This window comes from Hyperolius riggenbachi, chromosome 5 (assembly GCF_040937935.1).
Source record: "Hyperolius riggenbachi isolate aHypRig1 chromosome 5, aHypRig1.pri, whole genome shotgun sequence".
Classification (NCBI taxonomy): Eukaryota; Metazoa; Chordata; class Amphibia; order Anura; family Hyperoliidae; genus Hyperolius; species Hyperolius riggenbachi.
The window spans coordinates 255,774,054-255,786,967 of record NC_090650.1 but is presented as its reverse complement, the minus strand read 5'-3'; the positions used below and the strand labels follow the sequence as shown (position 1 = coordinate 255,786,967).

General features: G+C 42.0%; 1 protein-coding gene across 1 annotated transcript in view; it reads right to left on the bottom strand.

The window, feature by feature from the left end:
* Positions 1-12,914, bottom strand: part of EXOC2 (exocyst complex component 2) — a 290,595-nt gene that overhangs the window by 126,312 nt on the left and 151,369 nt on the right. The window contains exons 11-12 of the mRNA XM_068236811.1: positions 10,206-10,331; positions 4,799-4,923 (exon numbers count right to left, since the gene is read on the bottom strand). Of these exons, the coding sequence (XP_068092912.1) occupies positions 4,799-4,923; positions 10,206-10,331 (251 nt within the window). The remainder of the gene's footprint in view (positions 1-4,798; positions 4,924-10,205; positions 10,332-12,914) is intronic.

The window sequence follows — 12,914 nt, the reverse complement described above, 5'->3', positions numbered from 1 at the left end:
ATACTCAGTGTAATTAGGTTGATGTGTCTCTGAAATGTATAAGCTATATGCTTGCTATATACCAGCAGTGCTGATGTAAGCATGGCTTCAGGGGGAAAACAAAGAGAGAATTTGCATATTTAGGAGTGATGCATTGTGGGAAACTACAGTTGCTCACTTACAGCTGCATTATTGCAAATACCTTTTGATTTAAGAAAGAAAATGAAAATCTGCATCCTCTTTACCCAGAACTTCTTAAAGGATACCCGAGGTGACATGTGACCTGATGAGAGAGGCATGTGTATGTGCAATACCAAGCAGGGCTGTGGAGTCGGAGTCGTGGAGTCGGAGTCGTGGAGTCGGGCAATTTTGGGTGCCTGGAGTCGGAGTCGGGAAAAAATGCACCGACTCCGACTCCTACTCCTAATGAATTTGTAACTGTAATTAAAATAGAAGATATGATAAAATGTTCTATTTCTCAGATAATAGTCATTAAAAGTAATGTATATATACAGTATAAATACAGTAATAGCTGTGCTTAGTCCACAAAAATGAAATAAACCAATCAAAATTAGTTACTTGTGCTGTTTCAATAAAGCAGTCCCCGTATTTTTAAGGTCAGATATACATATCTGATTGTGACTGTATATATGATGTGTACACAGGAATTTCTTATATATACTAAATAACATCTATGCTGTAAGTATAAAGCCTGATGTGTAGCCGTGTCACTAATAGAGATGGTCAATGAGGTGGAAATAATTCTGCATTGATGCTGATTTATGCAAATGTATGCACTCCCTTTGCTGATGAAATCAAATAATTTGATATGTTATTAAAATTTGGTTTGGTGACTACAAATTAAAGGGTAACTGAGACGGATGAAAAGTAAAGTTTTATACATACCTGGGTCTTCCTCCAGCCCCCTTCAGGCTAATCAGTCCCTCGCTGTCCTCCACCACCCGGATCTTCTGCTATGAGTCCTGGTAATTCAGCCAGTCAGCGCTGTCCAGCCGCATGCCGCTCCCACAGCCAGGAACATTCTGCACCTGCCCAATAGTGCTGCACAGGTGTAGTATGCTCCTGGCGGCGGAGTGTGTGCATGCGCACTACGCCTGACTGGCTCAAGTACCTGGACTCATAGCAGAAGATCCAGGTGGTGGAGGAGGACAACGAGGGACTGATTATCCTGAAGGCGGCTGGAGGAAGCCCCAGGTATGTATAAAACTTTAATTTAATCTGTCTCAGGTTTACTTTGTTACACAGTAGTACTATACTCTACATATGCACTCCCCACAGAGCTGCAGGGAATCCACTGAGAATGTTGTGCACATTGAACACAGAGGTGTTGTCTGTTTACAATCTCCTTCTTCCCCTGCAGAGTACCTGCACATCATTCTTACATGTACCCACACTTACATTGCCTAGGGCCTGATAGATGTTCTTTGTTCCGGTTTGTACCTTTTACAAGTACTCTTACCAAGGACTAGTTTTAGTCTAAAAGGAATAAATATAGTAGTCTACATATCCTTCTCACTTCAGTTGTCTTGTAAAATTCCTAAGCGTTGGCAGTTAAGAGACGAATTTCATGTTACATACTTTTAATCAACAAAATTGTAATATGCAAATTAGAGGAGTCGGAGTCGTGGAGTCGGAGTCGGAGGAATCCTAAACTGAGGAGTCGGAGTCGGTGGATTTTTGGACCGACTCCACAGCCCTGATACCAAGCATACAAATTGCTGTGTTCCTTTTCTTCTTTAAAGGATACCAGAGCTGAAAAGATTCAGAGAAACGGGGAGCCAGATTGGGAGAAACGGTGAGCTGTCCTGATGCACAACGGTCCCCTCTGTTCCCCTCCTTTGCCAGTTAATTGCCCCCCAGCACCCTTCTCCTGGGTCACTAGAGTCGGGCATCAGTGTGCAGAAGCTGGCCCGGCTGTGACCGTGGCTAGGAGACCTCTGCGCATGATGTAATCATGACGTCATGCACAGAGCGCTCCCGGCCATGGAGAAGAACAGGTGGGGCAGTGACCATCAGGACAGCTCACTGTACATGCCTGATCCCCCAGTTTCTCCTAGTCTTTTCGGTTTTGGTATCCTTTAAAGGTATGAAAGTGACTGTACTCTCTAATAAGGACCTAGTAGGACTATAGCGTAACAATTCATGATAAGCCATAAAACTTTTCTCTGGAAGAGAACAGTTTCTGAGTGCAGGGGATATCTAAGAAAAAGTTAAACAGTTTATTTTAGCTCTGGGACACTAAAACCGTGTGAAAGAATGTATCATTCATAAGAGACAATACAACATTAAAACTGAACTTTTCTTCTAAGAATAGAGCTGTGATAACCATGATTGGCTCACAATGACCACAGGGTCTCCAGACTAGAGCAGAGGGGCATGGAGCTTTACTGTTGTTATGACAGCAGAGCGAGCAGGCAGGCTACAGTGATGATAGAGCAGCGCAAACGGGAGCAATCGACGAAACCGCGCAACGCGAGTGAAATCTAAGCCCTAGCAGTGATAGCAGCTGCCAAACAGGCCATAGATTTTAATCACTGTGGTCTGAACTGGTTAAGGACAATTGCTCCCACCAATTCTTACAAACCTAGTTTCACAACATACAGAGTCTTAGGTGTAAGTTATTGCGGGATTTATCTACTTTTCTACAAGATATCCACCAGTATTGCACAAATATGTCATACTAGTAAACAACATATAGTACCCAAATAGCATAAGGGTTGATTTACTACAATTGGGAGAACGGTTGAGAACACAAGTAATCCAGTAAATCTAGATTGGACTGGTTTAAAAAAAAGTGTCTGCTATTTCGTAGTAAATGCCTTGATTTGGGTCATATCAGAAAACCGTGAAATTTCAGAAAGATTAAAGGGACTCCGAGCAGTGCAGAAACTATGGGAAGATGCATATAATTTTAAAGCTCTCTTTCTCCTCTTTCCAATGATATATAAACCGCCGCCCTACGCCTTTTAGTTTTCGCTATTTTCGCGATTGAAATTGCCGCAGCCGCGATTTCAATCTCAAAAATACAGAAAACTAAAAGGCGTAGGGCGACGATTTAGGGGTCGTCAGAAAGAGGAGAAAGAGAGCTTTAAAATGATATCCATCTTTCCATAGTTACATTATATTACACAGGGCGACTTTTTCTCAAAGTCATCAGCTCCATTTAGCAGAAAAAGTCGCCCTGTGTAATACAATGTAACTATGGAAAGATGGATATCATTTTAAAGCTTTCTTTCTCCTCTTTCTGGCGACACCTAAATCGTCGCCCTACGCCTTTTAAGCCCCATCTACACTATGGGACATTGCAGCGATCCGGCGGCTCGATTAGCCGCCGGATCGCCTCTACCGCGTGCCCGCCGCGCGTGCGCCGCATTCGATTCCCCGCTTGTCCCCGCCCATCTTCCGCTTGATTCCCTGCCATTGTCCCCTCGCGGGGAGAGAGCAGGGAATCGGCGGTGCGGAGATCCGTCCTGTCGGATCTTATCAATCGAGCCGCATCAGCGGTTCGATTGATAAGGAGCATCGCGGCCGCATCTACTCGTGTAGATGCGGCTTTAGTTTTCTCTATTTTTGCGATCGAAATCGCGGCCGCGGCAAATTCAATCGCGAAAATAGTGAAAACTAAAAGGCGTAGGGTGGCGGTTTATATATCATTGGAAAGAGGAGAAAGAGAGCTTTAAAATGATATGCATCTTCCCATAGTTTCTGCACTGCTCGGAGTCCCTTTAAGGAATTCATTGGTGCTATTGCAGTCACTTGCATGCAACTATGTACTCTTAACCAATGCAGGACAACTTTTATGCATATAGAAAAAACTCTCCGTATGGGAGCTACATGTGGCTGCAGTTGCAACTACTTTACTTTTTAGCATCTCCACCATTTTCTGACATAACGCAATGTACGCTTTTTAAATGCTTCAGCATAGCTTTGCTGGACCACCTGCTTTTTAGCCATAGTAAATAAGTCTCATTGTATGTATGTGTCTTGCAGAGAATAACACTGGTGCTGAAATTAAAAGACAGGTGCAAAACAACAATCCTCAGCCCAGGGCAACTAATAAGACACCTGGTTTCCTTTATAAGGTGACACCTCAATGGTTGCCGTGGGCAATAGGGTCATGTTAACAACAGTTTTCTGTGCATGTCTTTCTATATCAGCCCCAAGTGTGCAGGCTGCACATCTCTCAGGCTCACTAGTATGAGTGAATAACTGTTGCTGTCACAAAATAGGCTGTAAACAGAGTACTGAAACCAGACCAATTTATGAATCTAGATAAAGCTCAGTCTGTAATATAACCCTTTCCTGTACACAGACATAACTAAACTATTTTGTGGTTAGTCCAACGGATTCACTTTTCGACTTCATGACTTAAAAAGGATGCAGCACAGCTATCAGTTACAACGGAAAACGGTCTTTGTGAATAATTCGGGACATGCATGTCAAGCAATTGCACACGATTTTAAGACTTTGGTGAACAAATTTGCTGTGTTGAATATATATATTGATGACTTGGAATTACATAAAAAACACTTGTGTAGGAAGACAGCAAACCAGATATAATTAAAACAAAAACTTAATATTGTTTAAAGTGCAACTCCAGCCTAATTTTTTTTTTCAGTTTTATACACGGTAGTGTCCCCTCTTTTGCATAGAATTTCCCTCTTTTCTTGTTCTCAGTGACAGGAAGTGTACAAGTATACCAGAAATCACTACATTCAAAACTAAAATGAACATTTCTGACTGGATTCCAGCTTTAATCTTACACCCAAACTATTTGAGGTGAGCTGCTGACTTTTACCTCACTAAAAAGGCTTCCATTGACATAGGATATCCAGAGTTTCCAGAAATTTGGAAGTTGTCCAACAACGGCCTTTGTTAACTTCTCCACAAACTCTGCTTGATGTGGCATTTTATAGCGCCAAGCTTAAAAAAAAAAAAAAAAAAAAAAAAAAAAAAAGACAGAAAGATACAGTGAACATTCGCATTAAATACGGTAAACTTTATTCTTAAGCAAAAAATGTATTGTCTTAGCATTCTGGACAATATTAAACTCAGGACTGGAAATCCTTACACCCCTCTGAATACAGGTTTAAAGATTTCGTAATAATAAATGCAAAAATTTCAACTAACCACTGCTGGGACTGTTGAAACAGAATCTATCATAGCAGTGTTGTGCTGGAAAATAAGCGTTTTCCTCATTATGAGCCAAAAAGTTTCTGGCACTCCTACCTACACACACCACACTGTCTCAAGTAATGTTGGGAGCAGGGCTGGGCTGAGGCTCGGGAGGCACTCCCCCCCCCCCCCCCTCCCCTTTCATTGCAGAGTATCTGAGAGCAGAGTGTGCTTGTGGCTGTAACCCACCTAACAGCTCTGCCAGGATCCCTCCTAAAGGGAACCAAGCACCACTTTTCTCTTCCTCCCTCTCCTTCCATTATTTATCCAGGGTAAGGTGTGAAGATAGCATCTGTGACTTCAGTAAACCCTTTAATTGGGCAGGCCATGGTAGTAGGGTAATAAAACCCTCTGCTAAACGTTTAAATGTAAAAAGAAGAGGTAAAATTGAAGGTTTTTTATTAATGAGCCACATTGTTGGATGGCATATTTAATGTGCTACCAAGATGTCCTGGGTGCTAAAAATGGTGCTTGGTTCACTTTAGGCCCTGTTGCAGCGCCGCATGAATACCATTCCCTTTACTGACATCTCTTATTACATGACACCACTAGAGGGAGCAAGAAAAACACAGCGACAGGGCTGAAGAGGGATCTTGGCTTTGTTGACAGGTGAGTAACTGCTATAAGCATGGTATGCTCTATGGAGTCATATATCAGACAACCTATAATGGGGAGGGGGATGCCTTATACTGGGGGAATATATGGCTACTCATATTGGGGATGGAGGCCTCCTGATACTGGGGGAATATCTGACTACTTATACTGGGGAAGGGGGCTACCAAATACTGAGGGCATATCTGGATATCTATACTGAGGAGGGGGTTACCAAATAATGGGGGAATATCTAATTATACTGGGGAGGGGGCTACCTAATACTAGGGGAATATCTGACTATCTATAGAGGTGAAGGGGGTACCTAATATTGGGGGAATATCTAGCTATCCATACTGCGGATTGCTACCTACACTGGGAAGGGGAGCTGTCCAATACTGGTGGCATATTTGGCTACCTATACCCGGGGAGCAGGACTGTCTAATACTGGCGAAGGCATCACAGGGGCATATTTGCTCATCTATGCTGGTGGTGTGTGTGTGTGTGTGTGTGTGTGTGGGGGGGGGGGGGGGGGGGTAGTTGCGTTTCTTGGCTACCTGTACTGGGGAGGGGAGGGGGGAAGATGGATGAACGGTGGAACCTACTTAATACTACCTATATTATTATATGTTATTTGAGAGAATATCTCTGAATGGATACTTTCGGCAGTCCCTCATATTACTTAACAAAATGTTTCCCTCACCAGGGGATAAAACTTAACATTTAATTGTTTGCATTAAAAAATCCTAAGGTTAACTGTCATCATCATTACTTTCAATAAAAGTTGCATTATAAAGCAATAAATTAAATTAAAACATATTTAGTAACAGAGCGTATAGGCCCATGATAGCACCCTAAGACTTTTTAGGCTGCAGTCATGGGCCTATACACTCTGTTACTAAATATGTTTTAATTTAATGTATTGCTTTGTAATGCATCCTAGCACTATATGCACTGATAGCACTGAACTTTGTTCCCTTGAAAAAGCTTCCGAAAGGAGGTGAAACATGTTGGGTGGCTTATATATGGTGGGGGGTTTTGTTTAAGCAGTAATTTATTCTTAGTTGAAGTAGTGGGGGTATCCACTCCCTGTATACAAATACTACTGTATCAACTTTTATTGAAAGTAATGATGACAGTTAACCTTAGGATTTTTAATGCAAACAATTAAATGTTAAGTTTTATCCCCTGGTGAGGGAAAAATTTTGTTAAGTATTCTGATTAAATCAGGTTCTGTGTCCCTCATATTACAAAGATGTAGTAAGTTTGTACTATCAAGATTGTATGGTTCATGTGTAGCATGAAACCTCTTTTCCATGAGCATCTGCAAGTGACCCATTCATGAGGAAATTGGAATATAGACAACATACTACAACTTCATATATAAATTACAAGGTTTACGCCTTGTGTCATCTAAGCTGCTGCAAGTTAATGTATTAGCCAGGAGGTCACCACCACCATTCCCAAAATCAACTCCATAAATCATAATCATGCAGCCTGCTACACAACCAGTGCATTAAACTGCATATATGACTAGACAAAATTAAATACAAACGATAAAAATATCAAGTTGAACTACACAGTAAGTTCAGATTCCCTGAGTTTCTTGGATTTGAAATGAGAGGTTGAGGAAGGTACTCTGATCACCTCCACTTACCATAAGCCCACAGCTGGCAATAGTTTGTTGCACGTGTCCAGCCATCACCCTCCATCGCTGATTAGTGGGGTACCCTATGGGCAATTTATACGCCTGCGTCAAAACTGTTCTGCAGATGAAATCTTCTGACAGGAGGCTAGAGATATGTATACCAGATTTCGGGCAAAGGGCTATTCTCATAGAGTCCTACACAAGGCCCTAAAAAAACTTGGAGTGTGAACAGAAAATACCTTTTACAGGATGGTGACACTAAAAATTATGAAAAGAAAGAATCCTATGTAAGGCTTATCAGTTGGTATGGAGCCCATTGGGAATATTTCCGTGAAATCTTGAAAAAAATTGAGGTATCCTGACAACCTCACCAGAAATATTAAATATAATAGGCCCCAGACCCTTAAAGGAGTTATCAGGCAAAAAAAAAAATGAGTTTCACTTACCTGGGGCTTCTACCAGCCCCATGCAGCCATCCTGTGCTGTCATAGTCACTCACTGCTGCTCTGGTCCCCCTCTGTCAGCTAGGCCGCATTGCGTACATTTTTACGCATTCCCGCTGGTGCAGGAACATTAACACATACGTTTTTACGCGTTAGTGGTTTCATTCGTAAAAATGTACACATTGAACCACTAACGCGTAAAAATGTATGTGTTAATGTTCCTGCACCAGCGGGGATGCGTAAAAATGTAAGCAATGCGGCCCGCCGACCCCTGAGGTCGGCCTAAACTAGCTGAAGGAGGGGGACTAGAGCAGCAGTGAGTGACTATGACAGCACAGGATGGCTGCATGGGGCTGGTAGAAGCCCCAGGTAAGTGAAAATTATTTATTTATTTATTTTTTTGCCTGATAACTCCTTTAATGACTGCAAAACGTGCACAAAATCTGCGAGATACATTGGTCCATAGCGAATACATAAAAGATAATTCAACTTGGTTGAATAGACACATTCCTAACGGCACCTATCGATGTGGCAAGTGTAAATGGTATGACATACGTTCGTGCATACATTGTCAGACCACAAGAGTCCTATATATGATAGAGTGCCCGTGTGGTCTAAAATACATTGGAAAGACAAAGAGAATGGTGAAAGATAGAGCCCTGGAGTACTTCAGACTCAGAGGACAAAGATGAGGAAAAAAGCTTTCTGGCAGTTCATTATGCTGATGTTCGTGGGAGCAATTTAGCTGGAACAAAAGTAAAGGGGATTTACAGATTAAATATATCTAACAGAAGAGGTGACTATGATGATGTATTGTATTGAAAAGAGGCCATGTGGATATATAAACTTGTTGGTATGTTTGAAGCTTTGGCTGTTGGTATGTGTGAACCAGGCAAGCATACATATATTTGCATCTGCATAGATACTTTGGATAGGACAGCTCCGCTATGTGAGCAATATTGCATCTCCCCCTCACATGGAGTCTGCCTGTATTAGCGACATCTGCTTAGTTGTTGGAAAGTGGTGATCGCTGTATCAATGGGGTAGCGCCGATGTTGCTGCCAAGGAGGGACTTAGCCTCTCTATAAATGAATCTGAGAAAGGGGAAGTGCCTTACACCCTGAAGAAACAGCCACGGCGTGAAACACGCAGGTTGGCGGAGCCTAAGCACGTCTGGAGGAGCACGCCTGCCACATACCCACGTGTACCTCCGGAGTACCTTTACACCGCTTGCCGGCATGAGGGACGCTAAAATGTGGAGAACTATTTGAGTGCCGGGCTGGGACGCCAGCCGGCCATAGGCCCACGTAGCCAATTTGCTATCTAACTGCGCAGCAACGGAGATGGTGAAAATTGTTTATCTGGGACAAAGTACCTTAAACCGGAGAAGCCGCCATAAAGACTGATGACTGTTGTTGGTGAGACCAGTCCTTTTATAGCATCTTGCATGTTATTGTTAATATCTGAAGTTATCTAGCAAGCTCTATACGGACATTGATTGATTAACCTGCGTATAATTGCTATGCTTGCAACGACCTGCTAAATAGATGTGAAAAGGTGGTCTGTGACTGCTCCAGTATCTATTGTTGAACTGTCGTGTATTTTATAATGCGTAGTAAAGACACCTTGACCATCTTAAAACTAATTTGCATGCAACCGTTATGCTTACAGCAATCTTGCAGAAGTAAGAAGACTATAACAACCCAAGGAATTATAACTAAGCGGTTGTTGTTTCAATTAATGTCCACCATATACGACATGTCAGTTTAGGTAGCATGTGTGGTGTATATGTGAGGTGCGAGTGCATTTATTGGCCGGCCAGGAATGTTGCATAACAGGCTCTACAACTTACCCTTGTTTTTAATTTCCCTGTATGTCTTTTTATCACTAATTTTTTTATACTAATTTTTTTATACTAATAAATTTGATATATCCCAAGTACTACACGTTATACCACAATTTTGTCTAGTCATATAAACATACTACAACTTGCACAATAGTCTCTCTTCAGTTAGAATTTGAAGAATTGTATTAACTTAAAGGAGACATTATGGATACCCTATATTCCAAAGGAAAATCCGCAAGGGTACCAGTGACCCTGTCATTGGTAATAAAAACACTTATGACTCTTTAGCTTGACAAACAGTGGATGTCAAGTGAAGCACTAGGAATGCCAAATGACATTTGATGAATCTGATAAACTGCTGTGACATCAAAAACTGCCTTTCTATAAATGAAGCAAGCATGAATCACACTGGCTACAGGTGAGAACTGCTCCAGTGCTGGGCAAATCAGCTCCACAGTCCAAGAGCACCAGTTCATCTATAGTGCCATTTATTCATCCTTACAGTCATTTCTGCCTGATTGGAAGCTGCTTCCTCTTTGCAGTGATGTGTTTTGGCTGAGTCGTCCAGCTGGTGATGGACGCCCGTCACCATCCAAGTCAAGCAGTGGGCTCTGCAACATGGGATTTCCTATAGAGTAGAAAAGAAAACACAAAACAAATTAGCTATTGCTTTAGGAAAACACATGTATGATAATGTAAGTGACCAGATGATAGCATGACTGACTACAATAAAAACAAAACAGAAAACACACACTGGAACTTCTAATCAGTGGGTCAGAAGACTGTGGATCTCAACCACCCTAAACTGGACTCTTGAATACACATTATGGAGAATGTAAAAGGAAAGTGGGAGGGCCTCATTCTGGGGCAGTAATGGGCTTCATAATGAGACAGCACAACACAAATAATGGAGGCCAGGGGTCCAATGAGGCTACTGGAATTCATTCATACAATGTTTTCTCAATCAATTATGTAAAATAAGAAATTGCTTAAAGGGGTTCTTTCGCGAAAAAAGTAGGCAGTTAAAGGGACACTTAAGTCAAACAAAAAAAATGAGTTTTACTCACCTGGGGCTTCCAATAGCCCACTGCAGCTGTCCGGTGCCCTCGCCATCTCCCTCCGATCCTCCTGGCCCCGCCGGCAGCCACTTCCTGTTTCGGTGACAGGAGCTGACAGGCTGGGGACGCGAGTGATTCTTCGCGTTCCTGGCCACAATAGTGCCATCTATGCTGCTAGAGCATATATCATATACCATATATAAGCATAGAGGGTGCTAATGTGTCTGGGAACGCGAAGAATCACTCGTGTCCCCAGCCTGTCAGCTCCTGTCACCGAAACAGAAAGTGGCTGCTGGCGGGGCCAGGAGGATCGGAGGGAGACAGCGAGGACACCGGACAGCTGCAGGGGGCTATTGGAAGCCCTAGTTGAGTAAAACTCATTTTTTTTGTTTGACTTAAGTGTCCCTTTAAAAAATGTGACAAATGACAGGTTTTGGGCCAGTCCATCTTTTTAAGGGGGATTCTCAGGGCTTTCTTTGTTTTCAACAGCATTTCCTGAACAACAGTTGCAAAATCTTACTGACATAATAGTGTGCAAGTGATTAGGGAGGCCGGCTGGTATCTTGCTATTTTGGCAGTTAAACTGCTGTTCAGGAAATGCTGTTGAAAACAAAGAAAGCCCTGAGAATCCCCCTTAAAAAGATGGACTGGCTCAAAACCTGTCATCTGTCACATTTTTTAACTGCCTACTTTTTTCGCGAAAGAACCCCTTTAAGGCCCTGTTTACACTTAATCAGTTGATATGCGTTAGTACACTTTTTTCCATAGCAGTGCATTGGGAGGAAGATTTCAGTTAAAACGCGTTAAAGAGGAACTCCAGTGAAAATAATGTAATAAAAAAAGTGCTTCATTTTTACAATAATTATGTCTAAATGATTTAGTCAGTGTTTGCCCACTGTAAAATCTTTAAAATCCCCGATTTACATGCTGACATTTATTACATGGTGACATTTTTACTGTTGGCAGGTAATGTAGCTGCTTCATGGTTTTTTTTGAAGTTGGAAACAGCTGTAAACAGCTATTTCCCACAATGCAACAGGGTTCACAGACAGGAAACTGCCAAGAGTACATACTTAGATTTCTTTGTGGCAGGGGTTTCACCACAATATCAGCCATACAGAGCCCCCGATGGTCTGTTTGTGAAAAGGAATAGATTTCTCATGTAAAAGGGGGTATCAGCTACCGATTGGGATAAAGTTCAATTGGCCGGAGTTTCTCTTTAAGTGTGAACTGTGCCATAGGAAAACATGGGCATTACTTTGAAAATCTGTTTTCTTTCAGTTATAACAGAGCAACTGATTAAGTGTAAAAGGGGCATTAGGCCGTGTTCACAGTGGTAAGTTGTGGTGCGGCACAACGGCTGCACTGTAGTGTGGCTTGCCGTGCTGCAATGCAACACATATACGGAAATTCACAGTGTGGTGGGTGCACTGTGGTACAACGGAGGGCAACATGGTAATACATGTTTAATTTACCATATTCTTTGATGTATGCGGCAAAAAGCGTGAGTAATGTGCGGCATGCTATCCCGATCCATATGCATTACTGCTGTCACAGGGAACACAAGTCATTGTGAACGAGGCCTTATGCTTCAGTTATACTAGAAATAATGCCATAACTACCAGCAGATCTGAGTCTGACTCAGTGCAAAGGAGCTGAGTTCCCAAACACATCTCCAGTATTCACCATAACTTTATCATTTGTAGATTCCATTATAAGGAAACCGATAACGCTGGCAATTACATTTACCTGAGTTGCTAAGTGCAAGTTCACAAGAAGCCTAGTAAGATCAGGTTTGTTACTTTAGAGCTGACACAAGATGGCGCTAAAACACAAGTTTACATTGAAGAATTGAAGTTCTCTGTCTTAAAGTGTAAGAAAATAAAAGGCCCAGATAGTCATAATATCCTGTGAACCGACATCTCGTCTGCTCTTCATCTGTTGTGTGCATACTGTTCTGTGGTGTAACACAGACTGCTAAGGCATTCACATAGCCTGGTTCATGAGGCTCTGAGATTCTACTTACTAATGCTATCTGTGGGGCAGCTTCCTACTGAAAACTCCTCAGTATTAAAATGATGCATTGTACAATATTATCTTTGCATGCTCAATTTATTATATTCAACAAGCCAACTATTCAAACAAAATCTTAA